The 15,130-nt window shown below is 46.6% G+C and overlaps 1 protein-coding gene across 8 annotated transcripts in view; it reads left to right on the top strand.

Annotated features, from left to right (window-relative positions):
• The window catches only part of DEK1 (calpain-type cysteine protease family), a 114,884-nt gene that overhangs the window by 66,106 nt on the left and 33,648 nt on the right, over positions 1-15,130 (top strand). For all 8 annotated transcript variants that reach the window (XM_087694955.1, XM_087694956.1, XM_087694960.1 and 5 more), the window contains 6 exons: positions 4,810-4,921; positions 5,154-5,319; positions 5,498-5,568; positions 5,669-5,760; positions 6,050-6,212; positions 6,375-6,446. In XM_087694955.1, the coding sequence (XP_087551081.1) occupies positions 4,810-4,921; positions 5,154-5,319; positions 5,498-5,568; positions 5,669-5,760; positions 6,050-6,212; positions 6,375-6,446 (676 nt within the window). The remainder of the gene's footprint in view (positions 1-4,809; positions 4,922-5,153; positions 5,320-5,497; positions 5,569-5,668; positions 5,761-6,049; positions 6,213-6,374; positions 6,447-15,130) is intronic.

Genomic DNA, 15,130 nt, shown 5'->3' with positions numbered 1-15,130 from the left:
CTGATTACAACGGAGTGCTGATGCTCAACAGACTAGTTGGAGGTGATGAAAGTCACAAGTCCGTCATGTATACAAGCCTCTCAAGGTGGTCTGTGGGGGATGGGGGCAAGAAGCCATGGAGGGGGGGGTTTATTGCCATCTGGGGCTGCCTGCTTGCATCACGAAAAACAGGTCTTGGCCGCCCCAAGTGCTCATGAAATGACCTCGAAGCTCCTGACGAGCCTTGGATTTGCCCTGCACTAGATCCCATCGGCCACGGAGGGAGGGGATGATGGAGGTCGAGAGTTCCGCTAAAGTTGCCTATACTGAAAGTCTCTCTCCGCCGAAACCCTCCTGACATTGTGCCTTCCAGATATGCCAACCAGCAAGACTCCCTATGATCTCCCATACCTCAGAGCGGTCTGCTATTGGATCTAGTACCTGGCGGATGGGTAGAGCATTCAAACCGACCATTGTGTATGACCCTGCCTTGATAATGAATATCGTGTCCTGCATCCCAGCCTCATACAAAAGGTGGTGGCCCTAGCTGATTGCCTGCCAGTAGAAAGCTCCCCATGAGATACATCCAAGGCTTGGTGCTATATGGCGAAGAATGCAGCATGCACCTCTCCACATGAGTTGCGCCGCCTCACACGACCAAAGGCACTGCTTTGGTGTTTCCGGAGGCTGTGTGTGCAGCGCATACAATCTCCCTCCTTCTGTATGTGGACAAGCCAACTTCCCACCGCCAAGCCTCCCTATGCCACTAGCCATAAGAAATACGATACCCTCCTCGGCTTCCAACTATCCCATAGGTGGTGCCAAAAGGTTCGTTGGAAAGACTCTGTGATGCCGTGCTCCGCCCAGTGCCTGCTACGTGACATCGCCCAATCCATATCCTCCTGCATCAGTACGTGTTTGCCAATCCTAGTAGTGTACTCTAGGAACCTCGATGGCTTCTCGGCGACCGCTATGGCCGGCCATAGCCACTCTCTTGGGTCCCACTCCAGCTCATCAAGCGGCGTGCTCTTCTAGATCTAGAGGTGCCACTCCTTGAGCTCCTGCCAGAAGACAAGAGTCTAATTGCCATGTCTTCCCCTAAAGGCCAATCACTTGGATTCTCTTCCATGGAGGATAGCTAACCCCTCATCCTGCTGCCCTCTGTCAAGGGCCAGACGCCCTCCCTCGTGTATGGTGAAGAAGATCCCATGTGGAGCGTCGCCCACTCTACCTGCCACTTGTAGGGGGATGCCTGCTGGGGAGAACCTAGCGGCCCATACCTCCCCGGGCTGTATCGGCTCTCGTCTCGGGGGAGCAAGCCACTCGTGAGGTATTGCTGCGTCTATCTCCCTTCTCCTTGGCTCCACTCCTCTTTGGCAGCCTGATACTTGCTGCAACATTTCCTCGTCCACCATCCTCTACACCTTTTGCCATGTCCTGATGGCACGAGCTGGGCCGGCCTCCCAGCTAGCCCACTGGATGTGGGGGCGCTCGCCAAGCTGTGCTCCTTCTGGATTTTTGACGTGGGGGTTCTAGATGACCGACTAACGATCTATCTCCTCTTGGCAACTTGGGGGGCTCTGGATTAGGGCCTTGCGGAGGCCCTGCCACACGTGGATCAAGCTGTGTAGGAAAGGTAATCTGGGCGGGGTGATCGGAGCTGATGTGAAGATCCATCTCAGGGATGGCCTCCACTCACCGCCAAGTCTCGGTCTATAGTCTTGAAGACCCTCTTGCAATAGGACCTTACATGTCAGCCCTCCTAGTGTGAGGCCGCGGACAACTAGTTTACCCATGAGGGCCATACTTTGATACTCTAGATCTATGATCTCGAAGCCTCCCTTTGACCGATGGCGTATGATGGTCGCCCATGCCACCTTGGCCCTAGAATCCCTGGAACCGTCTAACCCAGACCAAAGGAAATTCCGCAGTAGGCGGCGAAGTTGCACTACGCAGGATGAGGAGAGCACCAATATGACGTGATGTACCAGGCCGTCACTAGGAGGTCTTGGTTAACCATCAGGGCTTGGCCTGCTAGTGAGAGGCGAGCTGTACTCTAGTAGGTCAGCTTCCTCCGAATAGAATTGAGGACTTGGAGAAACTGTTGGGCAGGTGTGATGTCAAGTCCTACCTGGAACCCTAGGTAACGGACGGTCTGCCCTTTGCTCACCCATCTAAATCCTAGGTGGATGCCCCACTCCGTGCTAGAGTCTGGGTCTGTGAGGAAACCAACCGACTTTCGCCAATTGATTTTCACTCCTGCTACAGAACAGAACACCTGAACAGCTAGCCTACTCTCTCCAGCATCAACTCATCGTCCTCTATGTAGAGTGCTGTATCATCTACATACTCTGAGTCTAACAACTCAGTCTCCTCCTCACGGGAAGTCGGAGGCCATGTAATCCGCTCACACGTGACCTGAGGAAATGAGAAATCGCCTTTGCAAAGAGTAGAGACAGGTACGGGGCCAGGGGGCAGCCTTGCCAGACCTCGATCTCTCCAATCGAAACTTCACCCCTCGCCTACCACCTATGAGAACCCTGGTGGTACGGGGCTAGGGGGCAGCCTTGCCAGACCTCGATCTCTCCAATCGAAACTTCACCCCTCGCCTACCACCTATGAGAACCCTGGTGGTGGCTGATCTGTAAAGTGCGGAGACCCCGCGAATCCAAGCCTAGGGGAAACCCAACCTCACCATGGTGCCCTCCAGGAAATCGGAGTCCACCTTGTCCTAAGCTTCTCGAAATCCAAGAGTAGTATGGCCTGTGCCCATTGTGCCACGCCCACTCTGTTGCCTCAAAGAATGTGAATACATTGTCTAGGATGCTCTTATCCTGGACAAAGCCAGTCTGTGTGTCATGGATGATATCTGGAAGCACGGGGCGTAGTCGTCTACCAATCATCTTTGCCAGTGCCTTATGGGCCACTGACAATAAGGTGATCGGTCTCCATTGGGAAAGGTCCAACCGGTTTCCCCCTTTGGGGAGAAGACTGATAAGACTTGCCGAAAGACTCCTTGGCATCTATCCTGAAGTGAAAATCTCCTAGAAGGCTATCAGTAGGGTGTCCTTCACCACCTCCTTGTAGGTGGTGAAGAATGCCTCAGAGAGGCCATCCTCTTCCAGGCATTTCTGCCCGTCCTGTGTGTGGAAAGCGTCTAGTTTCTTCTCTGTGAAGGGGGCTAGAAGGGAGCGTCCCATCTCCTTTGTGACGAGGGACGGGATGTGATCCCAGACCTGCTGCCTACATCGCTGTCCTATAGCTGAAGCTGTCTCTTGCTGGAAAAGGCGCAGGTAGTAGTTGATGGCAATTTCCATCACCTCATTTGGGCTAGAACGAATCCTCCCATATTGATCTCGAAGGCTGCGTATCTGCTCTCCTGAGGTGTAAGGCTAGTGCACCTAGAAAAACTCCCTGTACATTGTATCCCCCTTCCGCGCCCAAAAAACTGCGGAGGTGCAGAAAGAGAATTCTGAGCGCCTGTCCTCTAAGCCAGCAATGGCTGCTCAAGCGTGCGTCTCCTGTGTGTGGAGGGTGGGGTCCCTTGGTGCCTCCTGTAATAGTCTCTGCGTGGCTGCGAGGTCCTGCCGTAGTGCTCTGCATGTGGTCTTATGCTTAGAGACATAACACTTTAAGAGATCCAGCACAATAGAATTTTACTCTTTTGATTGTTAATCTTGTCGTTCTTGGATCTTTATCCTTGATGATAGATTGAGGCATATTGTGATACTTTTATACATGAACAATTGCGTCATATGATTTGCTTTTATCTGCTTGCATAGTGAAATAAAATTGGTATGTTTACTGAACATGCATACGAGAGTCCAAATCCGGTCATTCCCTATAGGCGTCTTAGGAAGATCAAAGGTTAAATTTATATTTGTGCTTTCCAAGTTCCAACAGTCTATTTGCAATAGACAATGGATGTATGTGGTGCCTTGTGGCGGTCATACTTGTAACTTAACCTTTTGGCATACAATGTATGTATGCAGAAAGACATCAACATCATGTCTCAAGGTTGACAAACTCATCTCTCTTCACCACATCACAATACCTACATGCCCTGCATATATTATTGTTATGAACAAACTCTACCAATGGTTAGAAATTGTTCCTATGTGGTCTTGTGCTACGAGACCTCATACTTCAAAAGATATAGAAATGGTAGAAGAGGCACTTCTGGTTTTCAATTTGTTGAAACAAAGATGAGAATTCCAAAGAAGTACTCATATTCTTAAGATGTGCTCTTCCGGGTAGTTCATTAAAAGACTCTCTTTTTAATCCTGGGTAGTCTTTAGTATGTGACAATGTCAATATATGCACCATTTCATATGGGAAGCCATGTTGGGTGCAACAACAACACAAGGGGTCTGGTTCTCATTGAAGTTGATAAGCTCACTACATGAGCTAGCAAAAGAGATTTGACATCTGTCAAGGCTTAAGGGTGTAGAGGCCCAACCTGCTGTGGTTAGTATGTTGGGTTATGGACTAGTGGAGAAAGTTTTTAGCATCCCTTTGATGCAGTTTTTAATGCTTGAATCCATCTTGTGAATGTGCAGATGATTGATGTTCCGTCTTAAGTCAATGGGTATGAGCTTTGTATAAATGAATGTTAGAGAAGGGTCCTTTAAGCATGATTCTCATTCTTTTTGAGTTATATTTTCTGTGAATGTGTTTTCAGCATATTTCTGGACTGCTTCATGTATTCCATACATTGGTCATTAACTGTATTCATTAGTGCTCTCATTACTTCACTGTGCATGTCATAAGTTGGTATCCATTTAGAGAGATTGGTAAATGCACTAACTTTGTTCACCTTTTCATTCTCAGGAAGGATGAAGGCTGGAAACTTTCGCGAGGGGTGTGTCTGTTTCTTGGTTTTGGTCTCCTCCTCCTGCTTGGCGCAATCTCTGCAGTCATAGCTACTATCAATCCGTGGATGGTAAGTAAAATATAAACACAATATACAAATCACTTTGATTCAAATAACAAGTACTAAAGCTGGGGAAGAATCAATTAACCACCTGTTTCCTGCATATAAATTCGGGGCCTGGGGAATTTAACTAGCCACTGTCAATCTGTGAGGTTAAGTGGAATATCAACATTGCAATAGTTAGGTTTGAATACATGTGGTCCTTTTAAGCATGGGTTTGATCAATTTCAGGTTTTTCCAGGTTGGTGCGTCCTTCCTTCTATTACTTCTGCTGCTCGTACTCGGAATAAGTGTGGTCCATTATTGGGCATCTCATAATTTCTTCTTAACAAGAGGAGAAATGATCCTTGTATGCCTTGCTTCATTTGTGCTGGCTCTTGCAGCTTTTCTGGTGGGCCTTCTAGCAAGTAAGAACATGCTGGATACTTAAAAGTTTATGTCATTCGTATTGCAAGGGCTAAAATCGTCACTCTGAAAGGACTTAATTCAGTTAAAACAATTCATTTGTATTTATTGTTGTTTCTTCCTTAACAGTGCTCTCTCTCTCTCTCTCTCTCTCTCTCTCTCTCTCTGTGGTTTTTGCAGATGAGCCATTTGTTGGAGGGTCTGTAGGGTATTTCTCTTTCTTGTTTCTTCTTGCTGGACGGGCTTTAACGGTATTTTAGTATACTCTTCTGATCTTTCTCTTTGTCTTCTAACCTGCCAGATCCTCTTGATGTTGAGTGTAACAGATAAGCGATTGTTCTATATATTCAGGTTTTGCTATCCCCACCTGTGGTTGTGTACTCACCACGGATTCTTCCTGTATATGTTTATGATGCACATGCAGACTCTGCAAAAAATGTCAGGTAAGAAATGTACAGCTTTTATTTATTTACTTTAGCATATTGTATATGCTTGTCTATTATACATCAAGTTGTTTCTGATGTTACATGTCTTAGTTAGTACTGAGATTTTTAACATACATGCACAGATTGGTATATCGCTATGTACTTTGACTTGAGAAACTTTACACAAGACTTAGAGATTTACATAAAAATTACACTGAACTCTTGAAAATTGGTTGTTGCTTAGACACAGGACTTTGATATCTAACAAAGTTTCCTTATCATTATCGTTTATTTCTTTTCCCGTCAGTGCTGCATTTCTAGTTCTGTTTGGAGTTGCTCTAGCAATGAGTGGCTGGGGTGTTGTGGCGAGTTTGGAAATATATCCTCCATTTGCGGGGCCAGCTGTTTCTGCTGTAACTCTGGTCATTGCTTTTGGATTTGCAGTTTCCCGTCCTATGTTAACTTCAAAGGTGATATTGGATCAGTTACTGCTTTCCATTTTTCTGAATCAAGCTGTCAAACTGAGTCTATCTGCAGTTTCAAAACTTAATAGTTACCCAAATGCAAAATTTACATGCTTATCAAACATATGTGATTTTTATTTTGTCCACTGTCTGCTGCTTCATAACCAGATGTTGGAGGATGCTGTGCAGTTCCTAAGCAAAGAAACAGTTGTCCAGGCACTTTCACGGGCTGCAACCAAGGTTAGTGTGATGCATTCCTAAGTTAAGGATATAGTGTGGCTGAAAGAGGACCGCACTAGGTCTGTACCACAGCATGACTTTTCAGATTGTGGCTTGTCTAAATGATCGAGGTTCAGGGGGTTATGCTATTTTCTCCATTCAGGTCCAAGACTTGTTACTCTCACTCAATGGGTGCAAAGAAACTCTAATTTGACATGCTATTTTGCAGTGTACAAACTGGTTCTGGTAGCACAGACATAATCATGTGTCAGGAATACACAATTTTGCGTTATAGCGTAGCCATTAACATATTTCATATTCATTCATATCTACATATACTGGCCTATATAACGCCTGTATGCACATGGTGCTTGTCAATCATTCTATATTTGAACTCTGTAATACATTGTATTAGTATTTGGGAAACCGCTAATGGGGTGAAAACCCACCATGGAATAACAACCCGGCTTCTTTGGGGACCAAGGGATACATATAGGAAGGAAAACAAAAGGTAAAGGGAGTGACTGACCTAATATTTTTTCGGGGGAGATCTACAAGGTCAAAGATGTCACTAGGTGGAATAGCTGAACCATCATGAGGACTAAGTGCATAATCATCATTGTCTTCAGGATAAAGCAAGCTGGAACAAATATTCCCTATCATCATCAATGTGGAATCCATCTTCAAATTCTGCTATGATGTATGGAGTGTGAAGAGAGATAATAAGTGTAATTTTCATGGAGAATTATGTTGTGACCATGAAGGATTGGGCTTCAAACTGCAATAAGCTTTACTGGCTGAGGTACCACCAATACTAAAGAATCACCTATTGGCAGGGAGACATTTGACATCTCTCTCCAAATCCATTTGTTGCTGATCATTGTGATTGTGAGGGCAGCAAAAGGATTTGAGAATGTGAACATAGGTACATTTACTGTTTGCATGTATGGTAACTAATTCCTTAGAGGAACCTTTTAAGGTTCAATTGCAGGTGCCTATAGCACCTGCATGCACATGGTGCTTGTCAATCTGTTCTATCTTTTGAACTTGCTTTTGCGTTTGGGAAATCCAAAACAGGGTGAAGATCCATCATGTAGTACAAGGGTAGATTAGAAAACCCTGATATTTTTTAGAAAAATAAATACCAGATCAAAGATGTCATTGGTTGGAATGACCCAGCCATCATGAAAAATAATTACGTAGTCATCATCCCCTTTATGATAAAGGCAAGCTGGAACAAATATTTCTGCATCCATTTAAGTTCTGCTCTGATGTATGGAGTCCACTTTGTATAGTATAGAGAGAAAATGCATGTACTTTTCATGGAGAATTATGTTGTGGCCTTGAAGGATTCAGCTTCAAAACTGCGGTAATCTCTGCTGGCTCAAGTACCACCAATGCCATAGGATTGCCCATTGGCTGAGGCACATTGATATCTTTCTTCAAATCAATTTGTCACTGACCATCATGATTGTGAGGACAGCAAAAGGGTTTTGAGACTGTGACCATAGGCACACTTACTGCTTGCTTTGTATGTTGCTATGTAACTAATTCTTTAGAGGCACCTTTTTAGGCTCAGTTGCAGGTGGCAAAGGAAACAAGTAGTGATTTTAGGCAAGGCTTCCTGTTCCTCTTCAAAGTTTCTTTCTTTTGAGATTGTGATCTTTTGTTCATTGTTGAGTGAACTGACTAATTTGCTTGCATTTATATCATACATTAAGGAATGATACAGAAAGAACTGGTACATATTAGAGGCATGGTAGTCTAGCTCCACTATGAGGAAGACTAGGAGTGAGAATGTTCCAGTCCACAACACACTTTGATATCTCTATTTGGGATAAGATATGTTTCTTTTGAAACTTGCAGTAGTCCCATCAGAAGTGTTGCAATGAAGTGAAGATGTGTGAAATGAACTGGCAATGCCTTCAGTGTGACCCATGTTGGGCACTAAGTGAGAAATTTTGCCAGTTTTTAAAGATTTGTTTCCTATGCATTTGGCTTAAACATTTACGTGACTCTCTTCATAATTCAATGGTTCTATGAGCTTGTGTCGATGAATAGGAACCGTGCCACCATTGCCTCAGATTTTAAGATTGCTTTGTCTTTGGTATCTCAGATGGAATCTTGGTAGGGCCCCTTTTTTTGGGTGGCAGCATCAGTCTTCATTTCGTGATTTTCTCATGATTCAAGATAGGCTCTGGTGTGACTATCCTTTGTGCTTGCTGCTGATAATGTCATCAGTCCTTAGATGGCCTGCACAGAGTTTTCGCATCCAATGGTGTCCAATTAGGTCTGTTTAATGTTAGTATGTACTAATTAGGCTAAAAATTTTGAATGCATGTTGGATGCAACATCTGATATGTAAGGATTATACACATAACTCAAAGCCTATACTTAATGTTGAGACTTAAAATAATACTTCTCAAATATTAGTGTCTTTTATTTAAACATTGTTGCAAGAGAGAGTTGAAATGAGAGTTCAGATACCAAAATGACAAATGGTTAAGTATCCAAAGTAGTCGAGCCCATACAAAAAGTAGTGTGTACAACAAGTAGTGGCAATACTCTAGATGCTAGAATCTAGCTGCTCATGTCACTCATATAAAAACTAGGGTGATGCTTACCATTACAAGAGGGTGCAGCAGATGCCTTGCCTAAATTAGCCTTGCTGAGGATACTACTATATGAGAGCTAAAAACCCAGTTCATTAGAGAAGGCAAAGACAGGTCATGGGTTTGGCATCATCTATTGATTTTCCCCTTCATTTCCGTTGCACCACCAAGATGTAGATACCTTTCTCTTCCTCTCCCACCCATCCTCCCCATTACATGTTGACACTTCTATTGTTTCTCTAGATTGTGCTCTTTGTTAAGAATTTTGAGAGTGCTAAGAGCTTGAGCTTATCTACATTTACCTATAACCTTAAAATATAAACTTAGATACTAAAAATGCCAAATAAGACATTGAGGCATGACTAAACATGCAATTATATATTGATATGACATATACCTATCACAATATAGACATCTCATGTATACTACACAATATACATAAGTTTTAGTGACAAGAAAGACTTGCTCTAGTCAACTATGCTATGCTTGTTATGTATCTCCATGTGTATGAGGGAATATGTGGATGAATTGCTTCCACACCCTAGATGAGCAACCTCAAAGCACATTAGAAAAAGGACATGAGTTAGAATGTAAAATACAAATCAAGACAATCAAGTTGGATTATTTAGAGCCTAGTCTTTTTTCGGCACATGACTCCTCATAGCACCTTTGTGTGGGGCAATTAGTAGCCATATGATCCCGTGAAAATAGAGGCTTCACTTTGCACAATTATCCTCATAGCATCTTTGTGTACGTGGGGCAATAGGTAACCAAAGAACTTGCATCAAAATAGAGGCTTCACAAAGAGTTCTATCATGGGGATGTGAAATTTGGAGATGCTTTAATCTTGCCGATAGTTATTAATCAAATGTGCAAGGTTGTTTAGCACATGTGATGGACATGGTAGTTATTTCAAGGTAACATGCCAAGGGTCCCAAGGATGCAGTGGGTGCCAAAGGCAAAAGTTATAATAAGTTATGTTTGACAAGTACTAGTTGGTACTCGGTGTGAGATTTGGGCCTAGACCAATTTATTGGCCACTAATGTCAGTGGTGACATTAGAGACTAGGCATTAATTAATTAATTAATAACAGTCTAAGGGTCAATAACTACTCAGGGATACTTGGAAGAAAAAATTGGTCTAGCCAATTTAATTATTGATCGATGAAATTGATGAAATTGATTTTTTGATTACTGGAATAATTATTAAATTAATTTTTAAAATCAATAATTTGAAAAATAATTTAGTAAGCTAGATAATGGGATTAGAAGGCTGCCACTTGGTAAAACTTGTCCATGCAAGTGAGCAAAACGTTTTTAGGGGTTGGTAGAAGTATATTGTAGCCATTGTGAGAGAGAAGAAGGTTGTTGAAGAGCAAGTAGAGGCTTCTGATGTGATTTGCAGCCACCAAGGATCAGTCCTACAACATGTGACAGTAGGTTGGAGCCCTCCAGGAGCAGGTGATAGCAGCCCAAGGTCCTTTTGGTGTGGATGATAGCATACAAGAGATGGGCAACATTCTTTTTGGTGGTCTTAAGCTATATGGGACAGCTTTCATGGTTGTTTGAGCAGAGTACAGTAGCTTTTAAGCGTTTCTCATGATGAAACTCTAAAATTTCTCTCTTTACAGCATCCCTTCTTACCCTCTAGACATCTTTGAAGTTATCCCAATATTTTCTAGTAGTTTGAGCCATTAAAGAAAGAGATTTTAGTCAATCCTTGCTGTAAAACCTAATTTACAGCAAAAATTAGGGTTTTAATAGTCACCTTGGGATGTGTGCTCAAAATTGAGAGCCTAGGGCTTGAATTGCAATAGTTGAAATTGTGGAATTTCAAGGGGATTCAAGAGGCCAGCCAGTGCAAGATTGAAGCATTTCGACAAGATTTAGAGTACTTTTACTTACTAATTTGAGGAGAAATATGGCAGCCACAAAATTTTTTAAACTTTTGGTTAATTTGTGATCTAATCATGGGGATTATGAAGTATTCTACTCCAAGGAAGCAAGGGTAAGTCTAATCTATGGGGATTTAATTAACATAGAAGCTATCCACATGATTCAAGACTCGACGGCTCGCAATAGCCGCCCTGTAATCTCTCGCAATTGCCGCCCCATTTTCCAGCCGCCCCTGCCTATCCGTCTTTAGCCCCCGCCTTGACAGTCCACCCCTCCGGCCATATCCTGGCATTTCGCCCCGTTCCCCATGTTTCTAGCTGCCGCCTGCCTGTCTTTCGTTCCCCCTATCATATCCTACCTTGTCACCCCTGCCCCGTCAGACCGCGCCCTCCCTGCTTGCTCGTCTTTCCCCCCAACAAAAACAACCCTTCCCCCCCCCCGGGTCATTGTTCCTCCCTATCCTCCAGTTGTTCCCTCTATGTGCAGCAACTTTCCCCCTCCTCAGGTAGCACCGCGACGTGATTCGTAGTCTCTCAAAAGGGACGCGCAATGGATACCTCTGGTTAGACGCCGGCGCAGTCAGCGAGTGCCCCCCAATCAAACACCTTGCGTGTCGTTCTCTTTGAGGAGCAGCTCTTAGCCGTCCGAGCTAAGGAGCTGGAGCTAACGGAAACATCAATTTACGGTCAGGTAGGACACTCCCCAGTCAGGGCCCAGCTTCCGGATTGGCTTCACTCCACGCTGCTCATCGGCACAGCGCAGATCGTGGAGGCGGTCCTAATAGACCAAGGGATCTTCATGGTCAGGCTCAGCTCGGCAGACGCAGCTCATGAGTTGCTTGCCAGTTCACCATTCACAAAGGGGGTCATATACATGGTTCCTTGGTATAGTGGCTTTACAGTGGAGCTATTTGTACTCCATAACAGGTTTCTTCGGCACCAGGTCACCCTTTTTCTTTTCCCCGGCCTGGCGATAGAGTATCGCCAGTTGGTGGAAGACTTTGGACGGCTCTTCGGCACTATCCTTCCCGCGTCCTTCATGGATGCAGTGATAGCTGCTGGAGTCCCAAAGGTATGGGTGGCAGTGAAAGAGGTCAAGAATATCCCACAGTTTCTAGAGATTGAGGCGGGCGAGCACTCCTTCAGGCAGTAGGTCATTGTGATGGGGCAGCCAGGGCAATTGGCGCTGCCATGACTTCGTGCATGAGGCAGCAGGTTGCACGCGTTTCGGGGAGCCAAGGTGGCTCTGCCGAAAGGTCCGCAGGTCGACGCTAACGGATTCACACGGGTGTAGAGACAACAGAGAGGGAGACGACAGGGGGGCGCAGCCAGTGTCTTAGACCCAACCTCGGTAGCAGGGAGCAAGTGGGCATGCGACGCCCCTTCGGTAGAGCACTCCACAGCCCGCCCTGCCCGCCCCATCCGGCAGGACCGCAGCCTCCGAAAACCACCATCCGCGCCATAGACTACCTCTCCTGAGTCTCCACACCCACCTCCATCCACAGTCCATGCCCTCGCCCCCCACAAACCCTGGCCCACAACCCCCTACTTCCAGGACCAAAAGGCACCACCCCCTCCCTCTCTCCCCTCCCCCCCCCCCCCCATCCCAAACACACACACATACATCCACCATGTACGCCCGTCCATCTCACCATCCCTCGATCATCCTCCCTCCCACCACCCCCCGTACCGAGCACCCCTCTTGATCTGCACCTAGTTTAGGCGATTCCTCCCAGACCCACTCTCTCTCCTTTCACAGGAGGTGATGAGCCACACACGTCTACATCCTCTTCGCACCAGCAATTCTCCCCCTCCCATACAACCACCAGCTCTTCCACCCTTGCCTCCCGTCACACTTTCCTGAGACAAGCACACCTGTTGCCATAGGAGTTCTTCCGCAGTGACCCATGGTCCTGCTTGAGAGTTTCGAAGCGCGGAGAGTTCCCACTATCTCTAGAGGTGGGGATCTTCGTGGTTCGTAAGTCAAGGAGGGGCAAGGTCCATCTACTAACTACGTTTTTTTTCTTCAGTCCTCTCACTTAGGGAAGTGGACGACGACACAGATAGAGGAAGAGTTGAAGAGTTAGGTGGTGGACCACATCTCCCAGTGGATGGGAGAAGGACTAGCATTGCTTGCACAGCAGTGGCTTGGTTGCATGATGGACATTAACTGGTGGGTTGGTGTCGAGGTCCCTCACCTGAGCATTATCTTTCGAGCCCCTCCACAGTGGAGAGCTCCAAGGGATGTGATCGAGTGGCCCGTGGCATAGGCGGCCCGTTTCTACCAGTGCACAAAGTCTCGACTCTCAGCATGGCTGATAGATGCGTTTATAGTACCACCTAGAACTTCTATCACGCCTATGTTCCGGCTGAGGGCCACCATGGGGGAATGGAGCTTGCTGTCTCGATCGACGGCAAAGCGTACGTGCATGCCTCATAGCTTCTCCTCGTCATCAATAGTCTCCACACCGAACAGATGCCTGTTCGGGCAGTCATAGGTTTCCCCATGAGCTTACATTTTGCATCTTGGAATATGAATAGCCTCCACTATAGTGGGGCACGTGGTTCCAAGAAATTGATTGTTCGACAGGAGTTGTCGCCTGTGCTTGCCGGATGGATCGACATCTTACTTCTATAGGAGCACAAACTCACCCCCACCCAGGCCTAGCGGGTAGGGAAGATACTCCCAGGCAGCTCGCACACTTACTGGGATCACGACATAGATGCCCACATTAGGAGTGGAGGCGTATGCACCTCTATTGGCCCGAGTCTTACCGCTTGTGTTCAAGAGCACGGGACGATAATTGCAGGGAGGGTGCTATGGATCAAATTGGATATTGGGGACTTGTGCCTTGGAGTCCTTAATATCTATGCCTCTACGGAGGTTAGGGCACGCAACAGGTTTTGGGTGGAGATCGTGGAAGGACTCCTAGAGGTGGACTCTTGGATTGTTGGAGGAGACAACCACATGGAGGCTTTGAAGGACCAGCAGGGAAGAGGGAGAAACTACCAGGGCATGGCTGGGGAGGAGCAAGAGGCATGGGAGGTGTTTCTACTGACAGTAGGAGCACGCGATGCCTCGACAGACCCTGCCTTCCACAGGAGGGAGAGGTCGCTGGACTGGCTTTGAAGGACCAGCAAGGAAGAGGGAGAAACTACCAGGGCATAGTTGGGGAGGAGCAGGAGGCATGGGAGGTGTTTCTACTGACAGTAGGAGCACGGGATGCTTGGACAGACCCTGCCTTCCACAGGAGGGAGAGGTCGCTGGACTTCTCTTGGGGATACAGGCGGCTAGGTGGTCCTGTTGGAGCGGTTGGATAGGTTTTATGTGGGAGAGTGGGGAGGCTTTCGGGGAGGCCAGATTGGGCAGTTGGCGAGCACCACGTTGTCTGATCATTGCCCGGTTCTCCTGACACTAGATCCCTCAGCATCTGCCCTAGATACACGATCTTGTCAGATCCCTGACTCGATCTATAGGAGGGAGGAAGCGACAAGATAGATAGAGCAGATTTGGACTAGAGAGTGGGGCAGGAGGGGCCAGATCGCAGAGGAGGTTGCAGAAGCCGTAGCTGAGTCGAGCAGAATCTGCCAAGAGGCAGCCATACAGGCCAGGCTGCAGAGCTGGGAGAAGGAGAGAGCACTCCGGTGGGAGCTTGCAACCACACGGAGATTATTACAGGAGGCACTAGGGGATTCCACTCTCCACGCACAGGAGGTGCGTGCACCAGCAGCCATTACTGGCCTAGAGGATAGGCGCTCTGAGTTCTCTTTCCGCACCTCAGCAGCTTTCTGGGCGCGGAAGGGGGATACGATGTGCAGGGAGTTTTTTCCGGTGAACTAGCCTTGCACCTCAAGAGAGTGGATACGCAGCCTCCGAGATCAGTATGGGAGGACCCATTCTAGCCTAGACGAGGTGATGGAGATTGCCAAGGACTACTATAGTCGCCTCTTGTAGCAAGAGACAGCCTCAGCTAGAGAACAATGATGTAGACAACAGGTCTCAGATAACATCCCGTCCCTTGTCATAGACGAGATGGGACGCTCCCTCCTAGCCCCCTTCACAGAGAAGGCTCAAGAGGAGGCTTTCCACACACGAGGGGCAGAAATGCCCGCGAGAGGATGGCCTCTCTAAGGCTTTTTCCACTACCTTTTGGGAAGTGGTGGTGAAGGACCCTCTATTGATGGCCTTTCAGGAGAT

Source organism: Lygodium microphyllum, chromosome 15 (genome assembly GCF_053477565.2).
Source record: "Lygodium microphyllum isolate KBCC chromosome 15, Lygodium_microphyllum_v1.1.10, whole genome shotgun sequence".
In the NCBI taxonomy this organism is placed as follows: Eukaryota; Viridiplantae; Streptophyta; class Polypodiopsida; order Schizaeales; family Lygodiaceae; genus Lygodium; species Lygodium microphyllum.
The sequence above is the reverse complement of the archived record's forward strand: the minus strand, read 5'-3'. Positions and strand labels throughout refer to the sequence as shown.